The sequence below is a fragment of the Myxine glutinosa genome, unplaced genomic scaffold (assembly GCF_964187855.1).
Source record: "Myxine glutinosa unplaced genomic scaffold, kmMyxGlut1.1 SCAFFOLD_2058, whole genome shotgun sequence".
In the NCBI taxonomy this organism is placed as follows: Eukaryota; Metazoa; Chordata; class Myxini; order Myxiniformes; family Myxinidae; genus Myxine; species Myxine glutinosa.
This window is the reverse complement of record NW_027618153.1, coordinates 17,251-44,293: the sequence shown is the minus strand read 5'-3', so window position 1 is coordinate 44,293 and position 27,043 is coordinate 17,251. Positions and strand designations below refer to the sequence as shown.

Genomic DNA, 27,043 nt, shown 5'->3' with positions numbered 1-27,043 from the left:
TCTTTCTCATTTTCATTTGGCTGCACAATCTTGTGCACTCCTTTTGTGCGTTTTATCTCCGATATATTTTCCAGGTGGATAGAGGGCGTCTTCTCGTAGAGCTTTGTCATTGGCTGGAGAGGGAAGTGGCTGCTCTACAAGCCGTTTGCGGATACCCAGGCGAAAGTATCCAGGAGACAAATGATGATGATTTTCAAGGTTCAATGGCAGCAAGACAGGAAAATATCGCAGTGGCAAGGAAAGAGGATGAAGATTGCAAAGAGATTATCGATAAGGGCAGTGAGGCCTGGCAGGAGTGGCACGCACTTCATACCCGCCAGCTACATGTGCTCCGCCGGCGCCACTGGCTTACACATAACCTGCCTTTGCTCCACATGTTCCTGAGTTATTGCAGTCTGCATGGTGCTGGAGGAGGAGGTCTTGCCGCCGTGCGCATGGAGTTGCTCTTCCTCATCCAAGAGTCTCGACAGGTAACATGAAAGAATACTCTTTCCTTTGCCTTGATCTGACATGCTGCTGTCACCAATGTTTCTCTCTCTGAGCTGGGGTAATATCTATATTGTATGTATATATCGAACATATCATGTATATTGGTAACATTTATGTATATATCGAACCATGGTGTCTGTCTGTGCGTTTGGCTGTCTCCAGTTTTTGGCAGCCGCTTTCTTCATTTTTACCCTGCGTGTGAAAAGCTGCTGATTGGTTATTTTGCATCTTCATTTCACTCTTCTTGATGTAATATACAGTGGTCAGTCACTTTACTGTCCCTTCCAGTAATCTTTAAAATCAACATGAGATCTGGATTAAAGAAGATTTAATACAGATCTTCATGGAGTAACATGCAATTGTTTATGTGATTCTTCACCATTGAGAGATGAGGCAAAAAACGATCTATAGGACATTTCAAAAAATATGGATGGATTATGACAAAACTAGGTAGATTAGTTGGGTAAGTGACAATAATTTGCCGATTTGATGTTGGTTCAGGTCCGATCCGGCCTAACAGTGGGATACAAAACGTAACCTGTTAAGCCTGGCAGAGGTGTGCTCTCTACTGAGTGACATTCTAGTTGCCCTCGCCTGAGGAGAGGGTATTGCATTTGAGTCCATTTGTCTGTCTGTCTGTTTTTCCGCACAGAATATATATGATATTCTCTGCAACCGTTGGTCCGATCGACAGGACATTTCCCTCCATTATGACGTCATAATTCGACAAGTACAAAACATCATCCGATCAAGATGAAATTTCTTGAGCGTCATGTCAGCAAAAATTGGTGGAGAAAATAAAAATAATGACCGTCGGTCAAAGGTTCGGCCGCCATATTTGTTTCAACACAAAAGCCTTAAAAACAACTGAAAATACAGCCTGGTGAGGGTTTGCAATCTCTGATTGCTCTTTCTTGTTACCCTCGTCAGAGGAGAGGCTATTGCATTTGAGTCCGTTTTTGTCTGTTTGTCTGTCTTTGTTTGTCCGCACAGAATAAATATGATTTTCTCTGCAACCGTTGATCCAATCGACAGGACATTTTCACCATTGGTGCAACTCCACCTGTAGAATGTTTTAATGATGATTATGACGTCATAGGTCACTTGGTTCAGCCGCCATCTTGGAAAAACTGAAAAACTTTGCACCACTATATCTCCGAAAGTGCTGAATAGAAAAAATTGAGACATGGCTCATTGTAAAGAACTCTCCATGGGGAATAAAATATGTTAATTATGATGTCATAGGTGCCTCCATTATGATGTCATAATTCGACAAGTACAAAACTTCATCCGATCAGGATGAAATTTCTTGAGCATAATCTAGGAATAAATTAGTTTAGAAAAAAAATAAAAATGACGTCATCGGTCACGTGGTTCGGCCGCCATATTTGTTTTAATGCAAAAGCCTTAAAAACCACTGAAAATACATGCTGGCGAGGGTTTGCAATCTCTGATTGCTCTTTTTCTTGTTTTGTAATGCAATGCATCATCTTACTGAGCATCAAAATATTTAACTAAAACGGCACTTCATCCCACTGATAGGCCAGATCTGGATCTGGTCCTGAACCAGAATTAAATCGGCTTGTTCTTGTTGCCGAACCAATTCATCTACCAAGTTTTGTCCGAATCTGTCCATAACTTTTTGAGATATCGTGCTATGTACCAGTTTTAGTCCTATAACTCAGTGGTCAAGAATCACTTAAGAAAATTCTCTGATCCGGATCCAGATTCGAATTTCACCAAAATCTAATCATTTCATCCTTGTAACATACCCAAACTCTCCACCAAATTTCCTCCATATCTGTCCACAACTTTTTGAGATGTCCTGTTCACAATCAGACTGAAAGACAGACAAACAACCAGTCAGTGGTAAAAACACAATCTCCATCCACCTTCGGTGGTGGAGGTAATTAGGGCTTCATCATTGACGAATGCTATTGATGTTTTTTCTGAACTTGTAGATTCGATTGAGGTTTTTCTTTCAGCTTGACAAGAGTCTTTATTGCAGGCCGTGCTTCGCAATTACATATTTGCAATGGGATATTTTATAAGTTTCCAGATTGACCATTAACTTTCACAATTTTGTTCTGTAACGTTTCCTTCTGCTTTATACCAGCTGATGATATGAGTGCGTGTTCATGGATTTTAAAAGATCCAATGAGTGTTATCTTTATATTGATGCGATAACTTGTCAGATCAGCAAGCTTTGCTCTCATTTGATGCTGAAACTGCTGATTTGCTGAGAGCACAGTTTGGGTTGGGCTTAAGAGTTTTATATTTGCCTTGTTAAGGAGTCCAGTTTTTTTGGAGCAAAATGGCCGAAGCATTGAAAAATAATCATCAAATCTTCAGCAGATTTTCAGTGGGTAATTAGAATGGATTGAAAAGGCAAGCACGGCTCGTTACGATAATGATCTGATCCTTTGCGACGCCATGTAATCAGGCACAGTATTTGTCATCTTTGTGGATGAATCTTAAGCAACTTGTTCACCCCATTTGAATGAAATGTTTGACTTTTTGCTACCTTTTGATAATGCACACAGGAGGCTGTATTGAAGCAGCTGCACTCCCCGATGCCTCCATCGGTGTTGCCCCTCATTGCGGCGAGTGTGGCAACCTTGAAAACGGTGGTATCAAACCCGGTCCTACATGTCACCAGCATTGCACATGACCTACTTCGTGCCATCGCCGACATGCGCCAGCCACCTGCTCCTGGAGATATTCAGTCTCGGGTAAAAGACAATTGAGTTGAACCATACATGTCATTTTTCTTTCCTGCAAAGAGGCCATTGGGGTTTTTTGTGATTATTAACTTGTGATGATCATTGTGTTCATTTAAGTTTGTTTGCTTAAGTTTTTGGTGAACTATTTTTTTCAAAGGGCCATCGTTCCATCATTTTTCCGACCATTTGTGTATATGGTAAATACAGTATTTTTACATTGTCTGGCATGTGAGCCATTGTTAACAATAATAATACTCTCTTAGGATTCAGTGGGTTATGACATCCTCAAAATGCAAATGTACTCTCAACAAGACAAACCATTCATTCCCGCTGAGTGCGAAGAGAAAAGCGACATGATAAATACGAGGATATTAAATAAGTGTGCCCCGGAAGTTACATCAGTGGCTGTGCTTGTCTGAGGTTGTGCACAGTGTTGTCTCGTGCATTTGTCTGCAGGTGTGTGTGTGATCAGTGTTGCAGCACCTCTACATTTAACAATGCTGAGCCTCCCTCATCTGGGGTATATCGATTATAGTAGATCTGAGAATTATCTATATTTAAGTATATCTGTGTGCAGGCCCTCACACAAACTGATAACAATTGCTTCTCTCCCTTTGGGAATGGGAGAGGCTCATTACCCACCTAAGAAATGTCTGGAAAAGTTCACCTGGCCTCGTGCCATTTTTGACTTGATAGTTTCCATATTTATGGCTATCGAATCGGAAGTCATTCGTATTCCAGAATAAGAATTTATATCCTGGAAAGGAAAATATTGTTCGTTGGATGATTGAAAAGCTTACCAAAAGTTGCCATTACCTCTAATTTGTTGAAAAGCATGCATTAACGATATTGTGATGGTAAAAAGTTTCAGTATTAGTTATTAGGATCAGAGCCGATTGTTATTGCGGCATTGTTGGAAAGTGATCTTTATCCCTCTTTTCTCAACAATTGGGAATGTTGAAATAAAAAGATTGTTCATCAGAATTCAAGAAGTTATGGATGGATATGGATGACATTGGGTTGGGTGGGTGACAAGAACAAGCCGATTAGATTTTGGTTCAGGTCCGAATCCAGATCCGTCCTATCAGTGGGATACAAAATGTAAACTGTTCTGCCTGATGGAGCTATGTGCTCTACCGAGTGCCGTTCTAGTTAGCTTATGTCTTCTCTTGTTGTTTTATTAGGTTCAAGTCATGTTTGCACTGGCTGCCTCCCTTTCTACCTGCATTTACCAGTCTCTGTGTGACAGCCACAGCTACAGGTAACTCTGTTTATTTCACGTAGGTAATGAACGATTTACACATGCTCTGTCCTCTTGTAAACCTTGTCACCATGAGAGAGTGAACGACATATTGGCAACTGTATATCTATATCCATCTATTTTCCTTCTGTCAGTATATTCTTTATTTCCTTCCTTGTATATATTCATCCATTAATTCTTTCTTTCCTTCCATTTTTTTAACGTGCAGTTGAACCCGAAAAGTAAAAACTTGTGTGCAGCCGTCAGCACCAAAAAACATGAAAAATGAGCCCAGCCAGCCGTGGCGCTGCCTTTCACGGTGCAGGGCCTTGTGCATGGCCAAGGCAGCTGCGCATTGTGCTGCCTCTTTCTTTTTCTCTCTCTGTGCATTTGGATGTGACTGGTAATTGTCATGCATGGTGTATTGGTTTACCATGGTTGTCCAGAGTTTCCTTGCGTCGTACAAAAATTGCTAAAAATCTAAAGCTCCATTTCTTATCTTGCTTTAACATTGACCATTTGCAGCTCTACATTTTATACATTCAACTCATGGCAAACAACTATCCTTGTACCAAGGACAGCAACCCATGATGTAATCACTAAAGCAGCCTGTACTTTAACCACAAAAAGCATGTTCAGCATTACCTCAAGTGCAGTGAAAGGCATTCCCATTTACAAGCTCAGATCAATTTTGTGGGAAATGGGGACAGACTCTGAAAGAGGAAGACCGTTTTTTTGGAGCAAAACAAATTTGACTTGAACCCCGGTCGGTGCTGCGAGGAATGATGAACTGGGTTATCGAGCAGATGCCTTCATCCACGTTTGCTCTTTACATTTTAGCAGTGAAGTAGAAAGCTGTCCTTTCACCGGTTTGGCATACCGAGGTTGCTTGCTGCGGGAGAGGCAGAGACGCTGGACTGAAACTTTTGATGGCATTCTCGTGCCTACGACATCTCCAGCGCAGTGGCCAGGTAAGCATATTATTTCAGAAGGAAAGCTTTTCAAAACAGACACATACTGAACCAGAAAGTAAAACCATCAATAGTAAGTTTGTTTTGTTTTGGGAGTTTGTTTGCACAATAAAGTATTCATGATAATAATTTGTAACATAATTAATGCAACATTTTCAATGTGTGTGTGTGTTTCAATGTTCGTCTTTCATTAATCATCCACTTTCTAAACTCCCCTCTTGCCCCTCCCATCCAAATCCCCCCCCCTTGCACCTACACTCCTAAACTCCCCCCTTGCCCCTCCCCTCCTAAACTCCCCCCTTGCCCTTCCCCTCCTAAACTCCCCCCTTACCCCTCCCCTCCAAATCCCCCCCCTCGCCCCTACACTCCTAAACTCCCCCCTTGCCCCTCCACTTCTAAACTTCCCCCTTGCCCCTTCCCTCCTAAACTCCCCCCTTGCCCCTCCCCTCCTAAACTCGTGGATGAAGGCATCTGCTCGATAACCCAGTTCATCCCTTACCTCAAATGGCCACACAGTTGACATCGCACGTGACAAAGCCGAATGCCTCAACTCTGTGTTTGCCTCAAAATCCTTAGTCCCAAACCCATCTCTCTCTGTTCCCACCTTTCCCAGTCGAACCCAACTGCTCCTGGACTCTGTGTCCTTCTCTCCTGACAAGGTGGAGGAGTTTTTGTCAAACCTCGACTCTGATTCTGCAACTGGACCAGACGGCATCAGCCCACGGGTCCTAAAATCCTGCTCTGCCGCTCTATCTCACCCTCTCTCTGTTCTTTTCACCCTATCTTTTGCTCAAGGTCATCTGCCAGCATCCTGGAAATCAGCAAACATTACCGCTTTACACAAAAAGGTGCAAAAACAGATCCTTGCAACTACAGACCAATCAGCCTGCTCCCAATTATCAGCAAAGTCATGGAATCCATCATTGCTTCGGATATGAAATCTTTCCTCTTCTCCAATGGCTTGATCTCTGATCATCAATTTGGTTTCAGACCAGGTCACTCTACTCTGGACATGCTGCTTCTGCTGTCTCAACAATGGATGGAGGTCCTCAATGCCAAACAGGAAATCAGAGCTGTCTCCCTTGACATATCACGTGCCTTCGATACGGTCTGGCACCCAGCTCTGCTCACCAAACTCTCCTCCTATGGTATCCATGGAAATCTCCATGCATGGCTTGCGGACTTCCTCTCTGGTCGTAGTCAACGTGTGGCCCTGAATGGATTTCTCTCATCTCCCCTTCCTGTTCAGGCTGGAGTTCCCCAAGGCAGTGTGCTGGGCCCTGTGCTTTTTCTGGTCTTTATCAATGATCTCTCCGACTCTCTGGAAAATACTCTCTATCTCTTTGCTGATGACTCCACTCTCTGCCGCTCCATTCCTCTTCCCTCAGATCGGCAGTCTGCAGCCTCCTCACTCTCTGAAGACCTGGACAAAATCACAGACTGGTCAAACAAGTGGAACATGTCTTTCAATCCTGACAAATCTCACACTCTTACTATGTCTCTCCGAAAAGATCGACTGGACAACCCTCCCATCTACTTTCTCAACAATCCTCTCCAAGAAGTTCTGTCGCTCAAGCTTTTGGGTCTCACTATCTGCCATGATCTTTCTTGGGAAAACCACATTTCCAAGCTGGCCTCCAAAGCCAGTCGCCGACTGGGCATCCTCCGTCGTGCGAAGTCCTTCCTAGGCACACCTGAGCTCCTCACCACATACAAGGCTTTCACCCGCAGCTCAATGGAATACTGTTCTCCCCTATGGGCTGGTGCTCCTGCCTCACACCTGGCTCGGCTTCACGCTGTTGAATCCAAAGCTTTCAGAATCATTGGAATCTCCCACGATGAAGCTATCTCTGAGGGCCTTTCACTCACTCACCGCAGGCAGGTAGGTGGTCTTTCTGTCTTCTACCGACTCCTCTCCGGCCTTGCTCCCCCAGCTCTCTCTGTGCTCTGTCCCCCAAATATTCCTACAGGTCGCACAAGATCTGCCAGCCACCCTCCGATGGTTAAACTGCCGAAATCTCGGCTCTCGGCTCACCTTCACTCTTTCATTCCTCTTTTCTCCCGCCTCTGGAACAAACTCCCACACTCACTTCAATCACACTCCTCCCTCCATGTCTTTAAAACAGCTGTTCACCACCATCTCTTATCTTCCGCCATCCAAAACCTTGATCTTTTCTACCCCCACTAATTCACCCCAGATCCACCTTGTTTGAAATTCCAACTTCTTTCCTGGAAGTCCTGGCAGTGTCCATATGTTTTATACCTCTCCCACCCCCCCCCCCCCCTTCCCATGCTTCCCCCCCAAAGCCCTCTCCCTCCCACAGTTCTCTCGATGTCTCCATGTCTCTCGGTCCCTGCTCTCAAATATTGTGTTTGTGTCCTTCCCCCTCTCTCCCCATCTTGTCTACCGCTCCCGATGTTATTTGTTTTGCGTGTCTGTTTGTCTTTCTGTGTGATTAATGTTCGCTCTTTCACGAGCCTCGATCTTGTATACAAAAAAAACCCAAAAAAAAAAACATAATTCTTATGAAATGACCATTTTTTTTTCATGAAATTACAGAGATTGTCTCTGAGATGGCCAAACTGATCTTCGTCAAACTTTGAGGTTCATCAGTGAGTGTCAAGAAGTGTTTTAGGCAAAAAAGAACGTTTTAAATTTTGGGGAAAAAAAGTCCGAACTTTTTTGTTTTTGTTTTGGCATTACTTTTCTCAAATTATTGTCTAAGCTTGTGTAGCTATGTGAAAGGTAATATTAAATGATCCCCGACCCCATTCATTAGTGGGTGTAGGGAAGTGTTCTTGGCTCCGAGAAAAAAAACATCCCCAACAAAAAGTAGGAAATTCCTCAATGGTGAAGAATTAATTAAAAATTAAAAAACAATTTGTGTCCAGATTCAGATCTTCACCAAAATCGAATCGGTTTGTCATTGGCAGACACCCAATCTGTCCACCAAGTTTCATCCAAATCTGTCCACAACATTGAGATATCGGGCCCACAGACAGACAAACGGGTGAAAACGTAACCTTCGTCCACCTTTTGTGGTGGAGGTAAAGACAAACACTGCAAACAATTTAATTTGATTGGATTTGTACTCTCGAGTGGGTGTATTACATGGCATTATGCAGCTGGAGCATTAACTGCGATTTGTTTTGCGCTTATGTTGTGATTGCATTCAAATTCGGCGTAACCCCCTAAAAATATACATTTCGCTTTGAGATTTTTAGTTATTTATGCTTTCATTATGTTTTTATCGTGCACGTCTTGAATTTCTCATCAACAATTAAGTATTTTATTTATTTATTCCTTGCTACAGCACAAAGTATGGGAACAGAACGAGGGCGTCTCGTAGTAGGATGCCATCAAATGTAATTTCACAGTGTGTGGGTTCAAAATTCAAAAGCACTTTTAATGTCATCCTTGGAAAGCTACACTGAGCAACGGAGTTTGAGCACTTGCCATGACCAAAGGGAAATATAATAACAAAATGTACACTGTGAAATTCGCATTGGGTTTGTGCGAAACCTTGAGATACAATTGTTGCCACAAATGGCAGGCTCTTGTTTGCAGGTTTTTTGTTTTTTTTCATTTGGGTGCGAGTGCAGTCATCACTCACCTTGCCTGTTCCCAAAGGGATGAGAGAGGCTATTGTAACCGTTTACGAGGTCTAACTGTTACAAATCATGAAAACTATCAGAGTACCCTCCCTACGAGCGATCTTATGCCAAGCGCGCAACACGTTCTTCCGACACCGACCTTTATTTTGGCGGTGCGTGAGCAACTTGTAGCTCACTCAATCGCTCCTGAAAATAAAATAAACAAGTCAGGAGACGACGATGGTTCACGAGCGAGCGGTATTCAATGACAAAGGACGGACTATAACCGAAACAGGTCCGGACAGGCCAGGCCTGGAAATGTCAAAACGAAGGTAACTGACCTTGAAATGAGATAGAAAATAATGTATAATCAGTTATGAGGTTAATTAGCCACACAATACCGAAAATTCGGTGAAAAATGAAATGAAAAAAAATTAAATATTTTTAAGGAAAAAAGAAAAGAAAATTCGAGCTCCGTGGGGCTCGACACATGACATTGGCCTAACCAAATATCGAAACCCCTGTCAGATTCCACCAAACCCCTCGGAGAAGATGTAGCTTGAACTCGATTACCCCCTAAAAACACATCTTTTTCGGGCGTGGCTCCGCCCACAATGGGCGCAATACGCCCACTCCAGGCAGGACACAACTAGATCATGATATCAACCTCCCACCCAAGTTTCATCAAGATCAGATGATATCATCGGGTGGTTATGCTGCGGACAGACAGACACGCGCACACACAGACAGACAGACACACACACATGACAAATATAGTGGTCACTTGATAACTCGTGAACCAATAACCCGGGTGATGTGCATGAAGGAAAAACATGCCTACTGCTTGTAATTCAAAACACCTCACCTCACCTCACTGCACTGGTAAAGGTTGGGACCGGAACACTGTGCTGTACAGGGTGGGGATTTAGACTACCCTCTCCCACCTGGAGGTGGAGCTACACGGTACACATTTACATGGAGAATTTGTATCTCCCCTCACCCCCACCCCTGCCCCCAATACCACCGGCAAATATTTTTTTAAATGCCGATACACGAATTGGGGTCATGCGGATCCTATGCAGCAAGTCTCGATATAATCAGGCCAGAACTGTAGTAGGAGTGGCGCGACAAGCAAACACACAAACACCAACCGGTCCGTAAATTATAGTAAGGATTACTGGGCACCGCTATCTTCTTTATAAAATTATCATAAATGCCGCACTTACTTCCTTATGGCCGAGTCTTCTCCACGTGGCTCACTCACTCTGGACCAAGTTTGAGTCGCGAGGGACTCTGCAGTCTCTGCGACTGTGACTGCACACCGATGGAGTGTGCATTCTGACATGATATATATATATTTTTTGCATACAGAGTCGAGGCTCGTGAAAGAGCTAACATTTATCAAACAAACAAATCAAACAAACAAGCAAGCAAACAAAGTACATAAAAAGGGGAGTGGTCGACAAGATGGGGAGAGAAGGGGAGGAAGCACACAAACACAACATTTGAGAGCAGGGACATCAGGAGATGTGTGGGAGGGAGAGGGTGCTGGGGGAGGCAGGATAGGTATAAAACGCAAGGACACCAAGGACTTCCAGGAAAGAAGTCGGCACCTCAAAAAAGTGGGTTTGGGGTGAAATTAGCGGGGGTAGAAAAGATCAAGGTTTTGGATTGGGGAAGATAAGAGATGGTGGTGAACAGCCGTTTTAAAGACCTGGAGGGAGGAGTGGGATTGAAGAGAGTGAGGGAGTTTGTTCCAGAGACGGGAGAAAAGAGGAATGAAGGAGTGAAGGTGAGCAGAGAGTCGTGATTTTGGCAGTTTAACCATAAGAGGGTTGCAGGCAGATCTTGTGCGACCTGCAGGAATATTTGGGGACAGAGCCCAGAGAGAGCTGGGGGAGCAAGGCCGGAGAGGAGTCGGTAGAAGACGGAAAGACCACCAACCTGCCTGCGGTGAGTAAGTGAAAGGCCCTCGGAGATAGCGTCATCGCGGGAGATTCCAATGATTCTGAACGCTTTGGTTTCAACAGCGTGAAGACGAGCTAGGTGTGAGGCAGGAGCACCAGCCCAGAGGGGAGAGCAGTATTCCATTGAGCTGCGGATGAAAGCCTTGTACGTGGTGAGGAGCTCAGGTGTGCCAAGGAAGGACTTCGCACGACGGAGGATGCCCAGTCGGCGACTAGCTTTGGAGGCCAGATTTGAAATGTGGTTTTCCCAGGAAAGATCCTGGCAGATAGTGAGACCCAAAAGCTTGAGTGACAGAACTTCTTGGAGAGGATTATTCAGAAAGTGGATGGGAGGGTTGTCCAGTCGGTCTTTTCGGAGAGACATCGTAAGAGTGTGAGATTTGTCAGGATCAGGATTTGTATTAACATTTGTTTATCAGTTTGCATGTTCATGCTATGCCGTCCAATAGTGTCACTCACCAAAACGTTGGTAACCCATGCGTGTCGACAATTTTGAAATAACCCCCCTTTTTCCAACGTTTTGAGATTTTAACCCCTTTTTGTGTGAGAACAGGATTTTTTGATTTAAAGTGACACCGTTTTCACAACATTAAGGAGGTTTAAAATGTTGATTAACCTCTTTTGGGGCATCCTACATTGTTCCAAGTCTTTCCTTGAAAAATCAAAAATGCTCAGTCGATGAGACCTTTGATTCTCAATGTTGTTTGGTTTTGCAGCAAGTAATTTTTCTCCTCATGTTTTCTTTTCTTTTAGTCACCTTTTTTTTTCCCTTCCGCTTCAGGTGTGGCCGCCCTTCAAAGTCAGTTGAGCTCTGCACGAGAAGAGGACTCGCCTAAGCTAAACGTGCTCTTGTGTGAAGGTCTTGTCGCCGTATACTTGGCACTGCTGGCCCGTGGCCTAGCAGGTCCTGCTCCTGGTCTTCTCTTCCGCCTCGCAGTGCACCGCCTTGATGCTCGAATGTGGGCTGCCGTATTCGGCGGTGGTGCCAAAGTGCCTGATCGAGCACAGCTATCTCAAACAGATAGTCCTGCAGGTATTGTCTTTTTTTTTTCCTCTCTTGCTTGTACATTTGTTTTGTGTCTATTGTAGGTTGATGGTTGTTGGTGTTTAGATTTGATGGTGGTTTAGATTGGGATTGGGATTAGTGTTTGTTCTTGGGATTGGTGGTGGTTATTACCCCACTCATGAAAAGCGAAGTTGAGCAGTTGGTTCAGTTCCACCTGTTTGTCCGTCTGATCAGTTTAGGATCGAGGAACAGCAAATTTAAATCTAATGTTATATTTTGAACATGAATCAGAACATGTATAGGAATAAAAGTCTGTCATTGAACAGTCTCTGAATTTGTCTGAGTGTATAGACCGAGGAACAAACTTCAGGAAGGTGACCCGTTCCTAAGTCGGTGACTCTCTGTATATCGATATAAAGCATGACAGGTGCATGTCGGGGTGAAGAAGAGGCCATTAATATGACTATGTATGATGATGATTGACACTGCGTTATGTGGTGATCAATAAAGCCTCTATCTCCTATATTATGAATCAACATTGTCCTATTACAGTGAATAAAGGTGGTGTATAAGATTGCTTCAATAGTGCGAGACCTTTTTTTTTTTCTATCAACTGTATTTTTTTAACGATCTTTAAAATCCTCATTTCATTAATATTGATGTATATATTTGAACACTTCATGAGGTATCGTGTTCCATGAACTCTCGAGTTGGGATTTGTATTGGTGGTGTTTATCAGGATTGGGATTGGTGGTGGTCGTCAGGGTTTGGGTTGTTATTGATGGTGGTTGTTCAGAGTTTGAATTGGTCGGTGTTTTGATTGAGATTGATGTTGCTTTTCAGGATTGGGATTGATGGTAGTTGCTGGGTTTAGTTGTTGGGATTGGGCTTGATGGTAATGTTGATGTTGGTTTCTGGGATTGGTATTTCTGGATGACGTTGGCTGTCGGTTGCCGTTGCTGGCTGTTGGTGGCTGACGTTCGGTGGCTGACTGTGTCTGTTTCTGGTAGTTGTAGTCTTTTCTGTATTTGGTTTGTTGGGCTGGTGCTGTGGTTTTATTGTGCTGGGGCTCGGATTTGGCTTGGGTTCATATTGGTTTTGGCCTCGGGTTTGTCCTCGGCCTCGGGTTTGTCCTCGGCCTTGGGTTTGTCCTTGGCCTCGGGTTTGTCCTCGGCCTCGGGTTTGTCCTTGGCCTCGGATTTGTCCTCGGCCTCGGGTTTGTCCTGGGCTCGTGATTGTGTTGGGCTCGTGCTTGTGAAAGTAACAGGCCTAGACACTCAGCTTCGTTGCTAAAATCCCAATTATTTTGAGGGACTTGCTTTCCATATTATGTTGGCTTGTTATTGTGGTTGGATTTATCTTGGGCTTTTGTTTGTTTATTTGTCTTGAACTTTGTTACCTCCATCACCAAAGGTGGGTGGAGGTTTTGTTGTCACCCCTGTCTGTCTGTGAACGGGATATCTCGAAACGTTGTGGACGGATTCGGACAAAACTTGGTGGTCAAATTGGGTGTGTGACAAGAAAGAATTTATTCAATTTTGGTGAAGATCCGAATATGGATGCTGATACGATCAATTATTTTTATTTTTAAATGATTCTTCACCATTGAGTGATAGGCCCAAACACGATATATAGCATGATATCTCGAAACGTTGTGGACGGATTCGGACAAAACTCGGTGGATGAGTTCGTTAGTTGACAAGGACAAGCTGATTAGATTTTGGATTCATTGCATTTGGGATATAAAATGTAAACTGTACAGACTGGTGGAGATCATTTGCTCGACTGAGTGCCGTTCTTATTTACTTTTGTGTTCAGCTTGTATTTGTGTTCTCTTTTTATATTGTGTTTGTGCTTGGGCCTGTGTTGGACTTGTTCTTGTGTTAGACTTGTTTATTTGGTTTTATCTTGTATTTGTGTTTGGTTTGGCCTTGTGTTTGCACTTGGGTTTGGATTTTGATTTTTGTTGGTCTTGTGTTTGTGTTGGTCTTGTGTTTGTGTTTATGTTGGTCTTGTGTTTGTGTTGGTCTTATGTTTGTGTTGGTCTTGTGTTTGTGTTGGTCTTGTGTTTGTGTTTGTGTTGGTCTTGTGTTTGTGTTGGTCTTGTGTTTGTGTTGGTCTTGTGTTTGTGTTTGTGTACGGTTCGGGCTTGCGTCTGTGTCCGGCTTTGGCTTGTGCTTAGTTTGGATTTGGATATTTTGGAATTGGGGGTGATTTGGTTAATAAATAAAATAATAACCACCTTTAGAGGCCATTTTTCCCCGCAAAGCGGGGGTTGGCGTTTTTCGGGCACCGTGGTTGTTGTTGTTTTTCGGTCCCCTTTTTGAAGCAATGTTTTACGGCCGGATGCCCTTCCTGACGCCAACCCTTTTTGCTGCCTTTAACGACAAACAGGGAATTACCAGTGAACTGGTACTCAATTTGCCGACCTCGGAAGGATGACAGGCTGAGTCAACCCCCCTGGCGTTAATTCAGCGATCGACCGGGATTCGAACCCAGGATCCTAAGCCTGCACCCTAACCGCTAGCCCAACACCAGGGTTAAATTGGGGGTGATTTGGTTGTTGGATTTTATTATGTGCTTGCATAGGCCAAGAGCTTGTGTTGGGTTTGCATTTGGATTTGGATTTTCTGTATTTTGGGTGAATTAGTTGTTGAGTTTTGTCTGGTTATTGAAGTTTTTGGTGGTTTGGTTGGTTTGGGATTGAGATGTGTTGGCATATTAGTTTGGTTGGTTTTTCTCGCTGAGAATCATTTCCCTGTTGTACTGTCTTCCCCAGCCACGCTTTTAGATGAGGCTTCAAAGCATCGATGTCGACTTAACCTGCGATTGTTATCGGCTGAAGCCCATCGGAATGGGCGCCGACAGTCTCAGGACAGGCTGATTTACCGGGAGCAGTTTTTATCACCTGAAATAAGCATCTGGGATTACTTCATTGCCAAGGTTCACTGTCATTGCAAGCAAACCATCAGACTACTTTTCCATCATATGCTCGAATCTAAATGCCTTTTCATCCATTGTTAAATTAATTTTGGAGCTTTCATCCTCCATAACATTTGGGATGCTTATTTTTTGGCACAACTCGCTTTTGTCTCGAATGTGTTCTTGTCTGTATTGTCCCATATGTGTTGCCCTTCATCCTTATTGTCTATTGGTGTTTTACCCTTCTTCTTCCTCTACTCCTTTTGCTTTTTCTTCTTCTTCGTTTTCCCCTTTCTGGCCCTCTCTGTCCTGTTGGCAGACTGTGAACATATAATGTAACATATATGCCGTTTCATTGAAAAAATGCCGTCAATCGCTGCCATTGACCACCCAGAAACCATTTTCCACAGCCTTTTACAGATTCGAGCATTGAAGAAAACGCATACGACTCTGATGAGAGTGCCACCGAAGAAGAAGAGGCGGACGAGGAAGAAGATGGTTATGAGGAGGAAAATGAAGTTGATGAACACAAACATTCCCGTTCTCCTCATGCTTTACGACAGGAACACGTGAACCCGAATTCTTACAGGTAACTTGCACCGTGTGATTTTGCAGTCGACAGCATAGGGGTTTCATTTTGTAATCTTGGGATTTTTATTTTTGGTTCTGGCTCCGCGGTGGTTGTTATGGTAATTGTACAAGTTCAGGAAATTTGTGTGTTCTGTCTTCTACCGACTCCTCTCCGGCCTTGCTCCTCCAGCTCTCTCTGGACTCTGTCCCCCAAATATTCCTACAGGTCGCACAAGATCTGCCTGCAACCCTCTTATGGTTAAACTGCCAAAATCAAGACTCTCTGCTCACCTTCACTCCTTCATTCCTCTTTTTTCCCGCCTCTGGAACAAACTCCCTCACTCTCTTCAATCCCACTCCTCCCTCCAGGTCTTTAAAACAGCTGTTCACCACCATCTCTTATCTTCCCCCATCCAAAACCTTGATCTTTTCTACCCCCGTTAATACACCCCAAATCCACATCTTTCAATGTCCGACTTCATTCCTGAAATCTTTTGCAGTGTCAATTTGTTTTTACTGTGTACCCCTGCCCCCCCAGCGCTCTCCCTTCGAACAGATCTCCTGATGTCCCTGTTCTTTACTGTTGTGCTTGTGTGCTTCCCTCTCTCTCCCCATCTTGTCTCCCCCTCCCTTTATTGTTTTATGTGTCAGTTTATGTTTTTTGTGTTTTACGTGCTAATTTGTGTTTGACGTGCTAGCTCTTCCACGAGCCTCGATCTTGTACATCTATAAAAAAATATTTAAAATCTTAGTATTGTTTGAATTCATATTGTCCTCAAATATGTACTTGGTTTCCAAAGTTTGTCAATTAAATGGAGGTCATGTAAGATAGAACACATGTACAGTGCATTCAGAAAGTATTCAGACCCCTTCCCTTTTTTCACATTTTGTTATGTTGCAGCCTTATGCTGAAATCGTTTAAATTCATTTTTTCCCTCATCAATCTACACTCAATACCCCATAATAGTACAGCGGATAAGCTCTCATATTTTAACAAATTGTGCATTTTTTGAGAAAAGCATGAAATTTCTAGCATAGTTAGTATATACCATAAGGTTTATTTTCAGATGTGGAGGGAAGTCAGATTTGACCTCTGAGGACCGTGAGAGGTCAAATCCAAAATGGCCGCCAGTCCACCGGGTCTAATGTTCTAACGCGCTTAATTTTGGAACCAAACAGTGTAGAAAAACATTATAGGTGTCATTTCCAACTAAATTGGGGATGCCCATTCATTTGGTGATATTTTTGAGGTCGCCAGAACTCAAGGACATGCATTTAGGTCAAGGTCAAATTACGTTAAATATCTATTTTTATGATACTGCAGTTGGAACTGCTATTGGAAAAAGTTCATTTGAACTTTTAAAACTATTTTTTTCAGGTACAGGGAGGGATATGTACAGAACACCCAAAGACCAGCAATGATGAAAAAAGTGTTTACACTGCAAGGAATGATGCAATAACCTCTGAAAAAATAACTGTAGTTAACCAAATATGTCCACAAAAGCTTACATTAAATCAAGTGCAATGATGAAAATTGGTAATGATCAAAATCTAACAGTCTCCAGAACAGAAGCACAGTGCAGTGCACTTGAGTGCAGCTTTGGCACTTGCAGCGTCCGGTGCACCCTTTCTTGCAGCCACACTGGATCGATTTTGGCACGATTTTGATGCTTCAGGGAGAGTGCTCCAAAGAGGCTGCCACCCATTTTTATCCTTTGTCCAGCCCCAGTCAGATGGGTCTGGCATCTCTGGATCCATGACCAATGCCTGGTTCCAACAGTTGGCCTGGTAGGAAGTGTGCTTGATGTGCTGCTTGAGTGCTGCCTGGGTTGGAGGAATGTTCTCTAGAGTTCTACACTTCTGTGTGAAGAGCTGTTTCCTGGCATCATTCACTTCCATGCTCTCACTGGTTCGGTCGTACATCAGCACCACAAATCGCTCCAGCAGTAACATTGAGCCTTCACTGACCTCACTTGGCATGCCTAGGAGTTCATTGAAAGCATCATTCACCTCTGGGAAAGACTTTCAAGTTTCCCAGGCAGTCTTCTTTCCTCTGCCAGCGAATGCAGATACAGTATCACACCCGGTGAAAGCGTGAAAGATTGGGAGAGTCAGACACTGTGTTGGATTCAATGTGGCAACCATTTAGTGAACAGCTATGTACCGAAAGCTTGACCCGACACCAAAGGCAACCCACACCTCATCAGGAGCATCCCCAATTTAGTTGGAAATGACACCTATAATGTTTTTCTACACTATTTGGTTCCAAAATTAAGCGCGTTTGAACATTAGACTCGGTGGACTTGCGGCCATTTTGGATTTGACCTCTCACGGTCCTCAGAGGTCAAATCTGACTTCCCTCCACATCTGAAAATAAACCTTATGGTATGTGCTAACTATGTTAGAAATTTCATGCTTTTCTCATAAAATGCACAATTGTTGTTGTTATCCGCTGTACTTTAATGACAAAGAGAAAACAGGATTTTAGAAAGTTTTGCAAATTTATTAAAAAGAAAAAACTGAAACAAGTACAGATACATTCAAAGTACACCGCCCGCATGCCAAATAATTAAATATCCTACAGCGCGGCATTGCCGGGGCGCCTCTGGCGCCCGGCAATACCGCAGTGCAGCTCATTGAGGCTGCATTGGGAGGGAGAGGTGTACACTAATTGATTGATTAATTGTATAATTAAAATCAATAAAAGATTATCACAAAATATTTTCATAATCAATTGGCAATCAATTGGCATAACTAAACCACTAGTGCTTCATCCGAAGATGTATCTTTTAGAAATTTAATTAAATAAGTCCTTAATAAAAAATTAAATAATTAATTGATTAATCAATAAATAATTAATCGATTAAATGATTAATCAATAAATCAAAAATATCCTTGACAGCCACATCACTTGGTCACTGTCATGTCCAAATATTAGCTTCCCAGCTCAAAAGGTGCCTGAGATATTGGCCAAATAAGAAAGAAAATAAATAAATAATTAATAATGAAAATAAATAAATAATAATCATTTAAAAATTAAATTATTAATCAATTCGGTCAGAGAACACATAAACCACCACCATTTCATCAGAATCTGTAACTTTAAAAAAAAAAAAATTTTTAGTCATTAATCGAATAATTAAATAATTAATCGATTAATTGATTAATTAATAAATCAAAAATAGCCTTTGCAGCCAAATCACCTGGTCATTGGCATGTCCAAATAACAGCTTCCTAACTCAAAAGGTGCCTGAGTTAATGGTCAGAAGAGAAAGGAAATTTGATTAATTAAATAAGTACTTAATTAATCGCTAATAATTAAATAACTCCTCAATTTATTGATTAATCAAAAAACCAAAAATAGCGTTTTTGACAAAGCACTTTCTCACTATTGTGCCAAAATTTCAGCTTCCTAGCTCAAAGGATGGCTGAGATATCGCCCGGACAACCAAACAAACAAGAAAGAAAGCAAGAAAACAAGAAAACAAACAAGAAAGCAAGAAAACAAACAACCAGAGTGAAAACTGAGTACTCTCTTTCAGCGTGCGTCACTGCCGAGCCCCCTTCGGTGCCCAGCAATGACGATTTGCAATGCCTGGAGATGGCATAGGAAAGGAGCGGTGTACAATATCACATTGACATAAGTATTGATACCCTTTGCTATGACACTTGAAATTTAGTCCAGGTGCCTCCCATTTCTCTTGATCATCTTTGAGATGTTTCTACACCTTGATTGGAGTCCACCTGAGTGGCCAGACAGAAGCCTCTCCTCAGTGAAAGACACATGAAAGCCCGCTTGGAGTTTGCAAAAAACCACCTGAAGGACTCTCAGACTGTGAGAAACAAGATTCTGTGGTCTGATGAAACCACGATTGAACTGTTTGGCTTCCGTCTGGCCACTCTGCCATAAAGCCCAGATCGGTGGAGTGTTGCAGTGATGGTTGTCCTTCTGGAAGTTTCTCCCATCTCCACACAGGATCTCTGGAGCTCAGCCAGAATGACCATCGGGTTCTTGGTCACCTCTCTTACCAAGGCCCTTCTCCCCCGATTGCTCAGTTTGGCCAGGCGGCCAGCTCTAGGAAGAGTCCTGGTTGTTCCAAACTTCTTCTATTTAAGAATTATGGAGGCCACTGTGCTCTTGGGAACCTTCAATGCAGCAGAAATATTTTTTGTAGGCTTCCCCAGATCTGTGCCTCGACACAATCCTGTCTCTGAGCTCTGCAGGCTGTTCCCTCTACCTCATGGCTCGTTTTTTGCTCCCTATATACATTGTCAGGTGTGAGACCTTATAGGTGTGTGCCTTTCCAAATCATGTCCAATCAATTGAATTTACCACAGGTGGACTCCAATCAAGGTGTAGAAACATCTCAAAGATGATAAAGAGAAATGGGAGGCACCTGAGCTAAATTTCAAGTGTCATAGCAAAGGGTATGAATACTTATGTAAATGTGATATTTCAGTTTTTTCTTTTTAATAAATTTGCAAAACTTTCTAAAACCCTGTTTTCTCTTTGTCATTATGGGGTATTGAGTGCAGATTGATTAGGGAAAAAATGAATTTAAACGATTTCAGCATAAGGCTGCAACATAACAAAATGTGAAAAAAGTGAAGGGGTCTGAATACTTTCTGAATGCACTGTATATCATGAATGTGTGAAATTTTATTTGTAATCAGGAATAACATCCGACAAATACTTGGTAACGGATGTTACAATTTGTCCATACTGAAATCTCAGATGGCCCTGTTTCTGATTACAATTGCATTCTGAGAAACGACAGTTATATATATATATATATATATATATATATATATATATATAAATATATATATATATATATATATATATATATATATATATATATACACGTATATATATATATATATATATATATATATATATATATATATATATATATATATATATATATATATATATATATATATATATATATATATATATATATATATATATCGAGACAGAGACAGAGACAGACGCACAGGCACAGACTGTGTGTCTGTCTCAGACAGAGACAGACAGACACGCACACAGACACATAGACAGACACACACACAACAATTATTCAAAGAAAGATGTGGGGATGGTTTCACATGATCATTTTTTGTGAACATCCCTCCATTGCTTGCATACTTTTTGGAGTAACATCCCTACATCCCTTACTTGTATTCTTACTCTATTGGCATGGATGGTTGTGGATAGACACCAACATCCACAAGGCATCACACCTCCAGGAAACAGGAAATGGAACAGCTGCATTATTGGTAATATTCCAAAATTCGTGCACCTTTTGACAGTGAATGGTGTCATTTACTCGCAGAAAGCTAAAATTTACCATCAAATGGAAGGTCCATAGATTTAATTTATTTCCTTAAGATGTATGACTAACTGAGGTTCCCTCCCCTGTATTTTGGTCGGTGGCGGAGGTATGGAGCGTGATTTTGTTTTGGTGTTACGGTTGTGGAGTTTCGTGATTACTCATGTCTGTTTTGTCTTTCCTTTTTTTCAGTTGGACGCTGATGCGCTTGGCCATGGTGCGCTTAACTTTGCACAACCTCCGAGACTTTTTCCCCATGGCTGGTCTTGACATGGCAGGTCAGTTTTGTGCTGTGGTTCTGTTGCCACACGAATAGAGGATTGTGTGACACTCAAATCTTATTCTGTACGATTTGCATTCCAACAAACGCTCGTCCTTGAGGATTTGTAAATCCCCATGGTTAAATTTGAATTTAGTACCAATAAACTATTGTGAAACGAAGCCCAGCACACTTTCATAGTATAAGCATATATCACAGATTTAGTCATGTATTCTTGAATCGACCCGGTATTGTTCATATATTAATCACTGAGTCTTCATGCTGGCATATACCATGTTTTTTTCCATTGTGTATTAATGTTTTTGCAATGTTGACCGCTCATGTCTTTGTCCTACATGTGGTATACGAGCACTTCCATGAGTCTTCGATCACTGTATAAATAAAACTCGTGTGCGCGTGCACGTGTTTGCGCATGTGCATGCGTGCATCATAAAATATCCTGTCCCTCTTGCACCCCACAGAGTTGCCAGGTCAATCTCCGTTGTGCCATGCGGTTATGTGCAGCTTACATCAATGGGAAGCAGCTCTGGAACGGAAACTCCATGTGATCAGTGGTGAAGGTGGTGGCCCACCTGCTGATATGTTGCCAGGCATTGCCGTCCCACATTCTGGCCCAGCCATCTTCCGCCACAAGGCAATGCTGGAACCGGGAAACACACCCTTTTGGTATGAAAAGGTCAACAAAAGGAAACCTCTTAACGAGAAAAACTGGTATTTAGAAAATCGATTGGTAGATCTGTGTCGCCATTTGACCCCAAACCATGTAACTATCATACGTATATTTGGCAGGAATGCTGGGCGTGGTGCATTGCCTGCCCGCCGTTTATGGTGCACACTCATTCGCCAGGAACCTTTGACGGACACTTTCATCCATTACATCTTCAGTCGGCATCGACATAAAAACAATGTGGTGAGATATATGGCGGTACACTTTGTATCCTTCATCACCAGTTTGCTTCGCAAAGAAAAATGTAGCTTCAGCAGAAACTTTGGATCTTCTACTTTAGATCTTCAGAAATAAAAGAGTACATGGTTGTGGTGGCTGTGGGGGGTGTGGCCATGCTGTTGATGCAATGTCCCCAGTAGAAGTTTGGAATTTGTTCAGGGTGTCACGATAGATAGTTCTCCTACTCATCGTGCATAACGCTGTGGGATCTTTAATGTCCACGAGCTAATGCTGTCCACGAACGAATAAATATATAAGTATATATATATATGGAATATTTAATATGGAATATATATTTTTTCTTGACTTGGGTTTACTTTCTGAACTCAGTGTATCAATCTGGTGAGTTTATTTTACACTTCGGTGATTTCTTTGTGAACAGAACCATGTCACTGATTGTCTGTCGCAGCAAGAAGTCAATAACAGGATTATATCACAGGTGGCATGACAAAATGTGCGGGCAGGTACATTTGACGATTGGCTTCACAATCGGGTATATAAGGGTTGTTGTGTTCTGTATTAGTGGAAAACAACTGCTGCACATCCACAAAAGTTATTGCGGCTTCCTCTGGAGATGGTCCGTCAACTCGACAATGCTGTTTGTCATGGAGTGGTGGCTTTACAAAATTCCGGCATGAAACAGCGTGCTATTGCTCGGCAGTATGGCATCACTCAAGGTCAGGTGTCAAAGATACTGAAACGAAATGCTCAGAGGGGTGTCCCTACCCCAATACCGAGGCCAGGAGGTCCCCGCAGAACCACAAGGAGGGATGATAGCCAGCTGCACCGGTTAGTCCGCAATGGCCGTACCAAGTCAGCTAAATGGCTTAGGGCTGAGTGGCAGCAACTGACAAATGTGCCTGTATCCAGAAGGCTAGTCAACAAACGACTGGTTCAAGCAGGCTATCATGCCAGGCGCCCCCTGAGAAAGCCACGCCTGACCAGACAACACAGCCATCGCCGATTGCAGTGGGCCAGAGAGCACCGCCAATGGCAGCCAGGACACTGGAATCACGTGATCTTCAGTGACGAGTCTAGATTTCTGGTCTATCGTCAAGATGGCCGCATCCGAGTGCGCAGACAAGTGCATGAAGCCTACAACGAAGATTGTATAGTGCCAAGAGTCCAAGCTGGAGGTGGTGTGGTGACCGTTTGGGCTGCTTTTCATGCAGGGGGCAAAACTGACCTGGTTGTTCTGAATGGAAACCTGAACCAGTTCAGGTACAGGGCCACTCTGGAAGAAACATTGCTTCCATTTCCTCGTGCAGCCTTTCGAGAAAACTTTGTCTTCCAAGATGACAATGCACGGCCTAATCGTGCTCGCATGATCCAACACTTTCTTGCTGACCGTGGTGTAGAGCATATGGAGTGGCCTGCCATGTCCCCGGATATGAATCCGATAGAGAACTTGTGGGCAGAATTAACGCGTCAAATCGACAACTTGGACCAGGAGCCTACCTCTGTGCGTGAATTGCAGCAGGCTATTGTCACTGCATGGCAAGCAATTCCTGTCCAAACCTTGGCAAATCTCGTGAACAGCATGCACCAACGTGTACGTGCTCTCCTGAATGCTTGTGGGGGTTACACGAAGTACTGAACTGTAATTTTACTGTCCATAATCCCAGTCGTAATTTAATTTTTGTTTTTGTTAAAAAAATATTTTAAAAGGCGCGGGTTTACCGGGGGTCAATTATAGTCATCAATCTAATACGGCCGCGAGTAAAAGCTGAATTATAGTAGTAAATTCATTCAAAAAGAACTAAAAATGTCGGGAGGGGCCCCGGGAGGGTTATAGGCTAGGTGGCTAGGCCGGTCGAGGCCACCTCGGCCGGGCTGGGCCAATTTCGCAATTAAAAGCTGAGCTGAATTATAGTCGTCAATCTTCTACAGCCACGAGTGAAAGCTGAATTATCATAGTCAATCTTCTACGGCCGCGAGTAAACGCTGAATTATAGTAGTAAATTCATTCAAAAAGAACCCGGGCAACGCCGGGTACTTTCGGCTAATATATATATATATATATATATACAGTCATCCCTCGCTATATCGCGGTTCACTTTTCGCGGCTTCGGTACATCGCGGGTTTTTCTCGCTAGTATATGTAAAATTATATCGCCGATTTTTCGCTATATCGCGGGATTTTGCGGTATAAATGTATTTTTATATACTATTATTTTAAATATTTTTGTGGTAAAATAAGCATTTTCTAGCCTAAAAAATTAAAAAACGTAAAGAAATAAGAAAAATACAGTAATTAAAACATATTACAAGAAATAAAATACTGTACATAGTGTACAGTAGAAGGGTAGACAAAGAGTCGTGCGTATGGAAAACGCAGATGCGCTTCCACTTGCGCTAGTTACCCACGTAATGGGTAACTGTAATGCTCTTTCTGGCTGTGCAGTACATTCATCATCGTCATCACCTTCATCGTCATCAGTACTGCACAGCTAATTCATCATCATCTTCATCACGCAAGTTGTAGTATTGAAGAGCCGGGGCTCTTGCTTGATACGGACGAAATGACGGGCAAGACACAAACTCGTCCGAGAAGATATTTATTCTCAAAACCAACTCGGGAACACTGAAAAGCCCGTTTATCGGGCTGCATTATAAAGCACAACCAGAAACCGAAAGCCACGCCTCTCAAGCGTGGCGTGCTTCGGTGGTCACGTGATCAACAGGTGTAGCTGATTATACCCGCAAAGCGCGGCACGCTTTAGCGGTCACGTGACCAGCCACTCTCGCGCCGGGGATCCCCGCCGGTGACGTCACCGGCTGGAGCAAGGAGATTCTGATGCTGGTCTTGCTTGGGGGACCCATGGGTAGCTACAGTATCTTCAATGGTGAGTACCCATTATAATTTTATATGTTGTTAAAATTACGTATGTTTAAGAGTGTAAAAAGTGTTTAAGAGTATAGGAAGTGTTTATAAGAGTATGGGAAAGGTTAATAAGAGTGTGGGGAGGGTCATAAAGCTTTAAAATATATATAAATAATAAAATAAAAATATGGTCGCTACTTCGCGGATTTTCGTCTATCGCGGGGGGTTCTGGAACATAACCCCCGCGATAAACGAGGGATCACTGTATATATATATATATATATATATATATATATATATATATATATATATATATATATATATATATATATATATATATATATACATATATATATATACATATATATATACATACATATATATATATATATATATATATATATATATATATATATATATATATATATATATATATATATATATATATATATATATATATATAAAGTAGAGTTGGCCTCTGTGTCTGTATCCTGATCTATGTATGATCTCTAAGATCTCGAGAACCCGTGGACGGATTTGCGAGCGGAAAGTACTGTTCGACTCGGGATGGTCCCAGAATGTCACGGAGACATAAACATTTAAAAAATTTCGGGTTTAAAATTAGCGTATTATTAGCACTAGCAGAAGAGAGAGGGATTCGAAGGGAGGGAGCGCAGCGCTTCTAGCGCTTCTGACTACAGCACACCTTAAAATTAAAAAAACTTCGGGTTTTAAAATTAGTGTGTTACGCGTAATTAGCGCTAGCAGAAGAGGGAGGGAATCTAAGGGAGGGAGCGCAGTGCTCCCTCCAGCGCTTCTGTTAGCGTAATTAGCGTATTTCGAACGTTAATTTTCAACTTCATTATTCGGAATCAGTACGTCCCAGAGAACCTTCGTAACGTTAATTTTCAACTTCATCCGATTGACATGGACCAACGGCATGTGACAAAGAGTGAAACATACAGGCTACATTTATTTGACGACAATGAGTTCCGACTTCCGACCTCGGTGGGATGACAGGCTGAGTCAACCCCCCTGGTGTGAAGGGGGAGGAGGAGGGGAGGGGGAAGAGAAGGGGAGGGGAACGAGGGGGAAGGGGATGGGAGGGGGAGGGGGGGGGGAAGGGGAGGGGGAGGGGGAAGGGGGAGGGGAGGGGGGAGGGGAAAGGGGGGGAGGGGGAGGGGAGGGCCCTTCTTCCCCTGGGCACCCCCGCACCCTTCCCTCCCCCCTTCCCCTCCCCCCTCCCCCCCTTCCCCCTCCCCCCCCATTCCCCTCCCCTCCTCTTCCCCCTCCCCTCCTCCTCCCCCGCCCTCCCCCTCCCCCCTCCCCCCCGTTCCCCTCCCCTCCTCTTCCCCCTCCCCTCCTCCTCCCACTCCCGTGCAAAGCCGGGTACCTCTGCTAGTATATATATATATATATATATATATATATATATATATATAATATATATATATAATATATATATATATATATATATATATATATATATATATATATATATATATATATATATATATACAGTATATATATATATACAGTATATATATATATATATATATATATATATATATATATATATATATACTATATCTATATATATAAAGTAGAGTTGGCCTCTGTGTCTGTATCCTGATCTATGTATGATCTCTAAGATCTCGAGAACCCGTGGACGGATTTGCGAGCGGAAAGTACTGTTCGACTCGGGATGGTCCAGGAATGTCACGGAGACATAAACATTTAAAAAATTTCGGGTTTTAAAATTAGCGTATTATTAGCACTAGCAGAAGAGAGAGGGATTCGAAGGGAGGGAGCGCAGCGCTTCTAGCGCTTCTGACTACAGCACACCTTAAAATTAAAAAAACTTCGGGTCTACAATCTCTAAGATCTCGAGAACCCGTGGACGGATTTGCGAGCGGAAAGTACTGTTCGACTCGGGATGGTCCCAGGAATGTCACGGAGACATAAACATTTATAATCACTTGCTAGCGAATAAATAATAACGCATAAATACCTTTCAGCAGCGCGTAAAATAATCTTTCGTTCAAGTCACTCTCACAAATAGCTTTCCGGAAATGACGGGTCGAAGTGGTCGAGCTGTTAGCATGACGCCTTATCTTTTCAGAGTCCGGGTTCGAATCACCCCTCTGACATTTATTTTTCGCTTTTATCACGTCCTTT

At 42.7% G+C, this 27,043-nt stretch overlaps 1 protein-coding gene across 1 annotated transcript in view; it reads left to right on the top strand.

Moving 5' to 3' along the window:
- Window positions 1–27,043, top strand: part of LOC137414449 (dmX-like protein 2) — a gene marked incomplete at its 3' end in the record, with an annotated part of 77,412 nt that overhangs the window by 36,206 nt on the left and 14,163 nt on the right. The window contains exons 10-19 of the mRNA XM_078769319.1: window positions 75–470; window positions 3,033–3,221; window positions 4,397–4,473; window positions 5,293–5,423; window positions 11,766–12,017; window positions 14,770–14,933; window positions 15,323–15,501; window positions 21,008–21,093; window positions 21,557–21,761; window positions 21,885–22,005. Of these exons, the coding sequence (XP_078625445.1) occupies window positions 75–470; window positions 3,033–3,221; window positions 4,397–4,473; window positions 5,293–5,423; window positions 11,766–12,017; window positions 14,770–14,933; window positions 15,323–15,501; window positions 21,008–21,093; window positions 21,557–21,761; window positions 21,885–22,005 (1,800 nt within the window). The remainder of the gene's footprint in view (window positions 1–74; window positions 471–3,032; window positions 3,222–4,396; window positions 4,474–5,292; window positions 5,424–11,765; window positions 12,018–14,769; window positions 14,934–15,322; window positions 15,502–21,007; window positions 21,094–21,556; window positions 21,762–21,884; window positions 22,006–27,043) is intronic.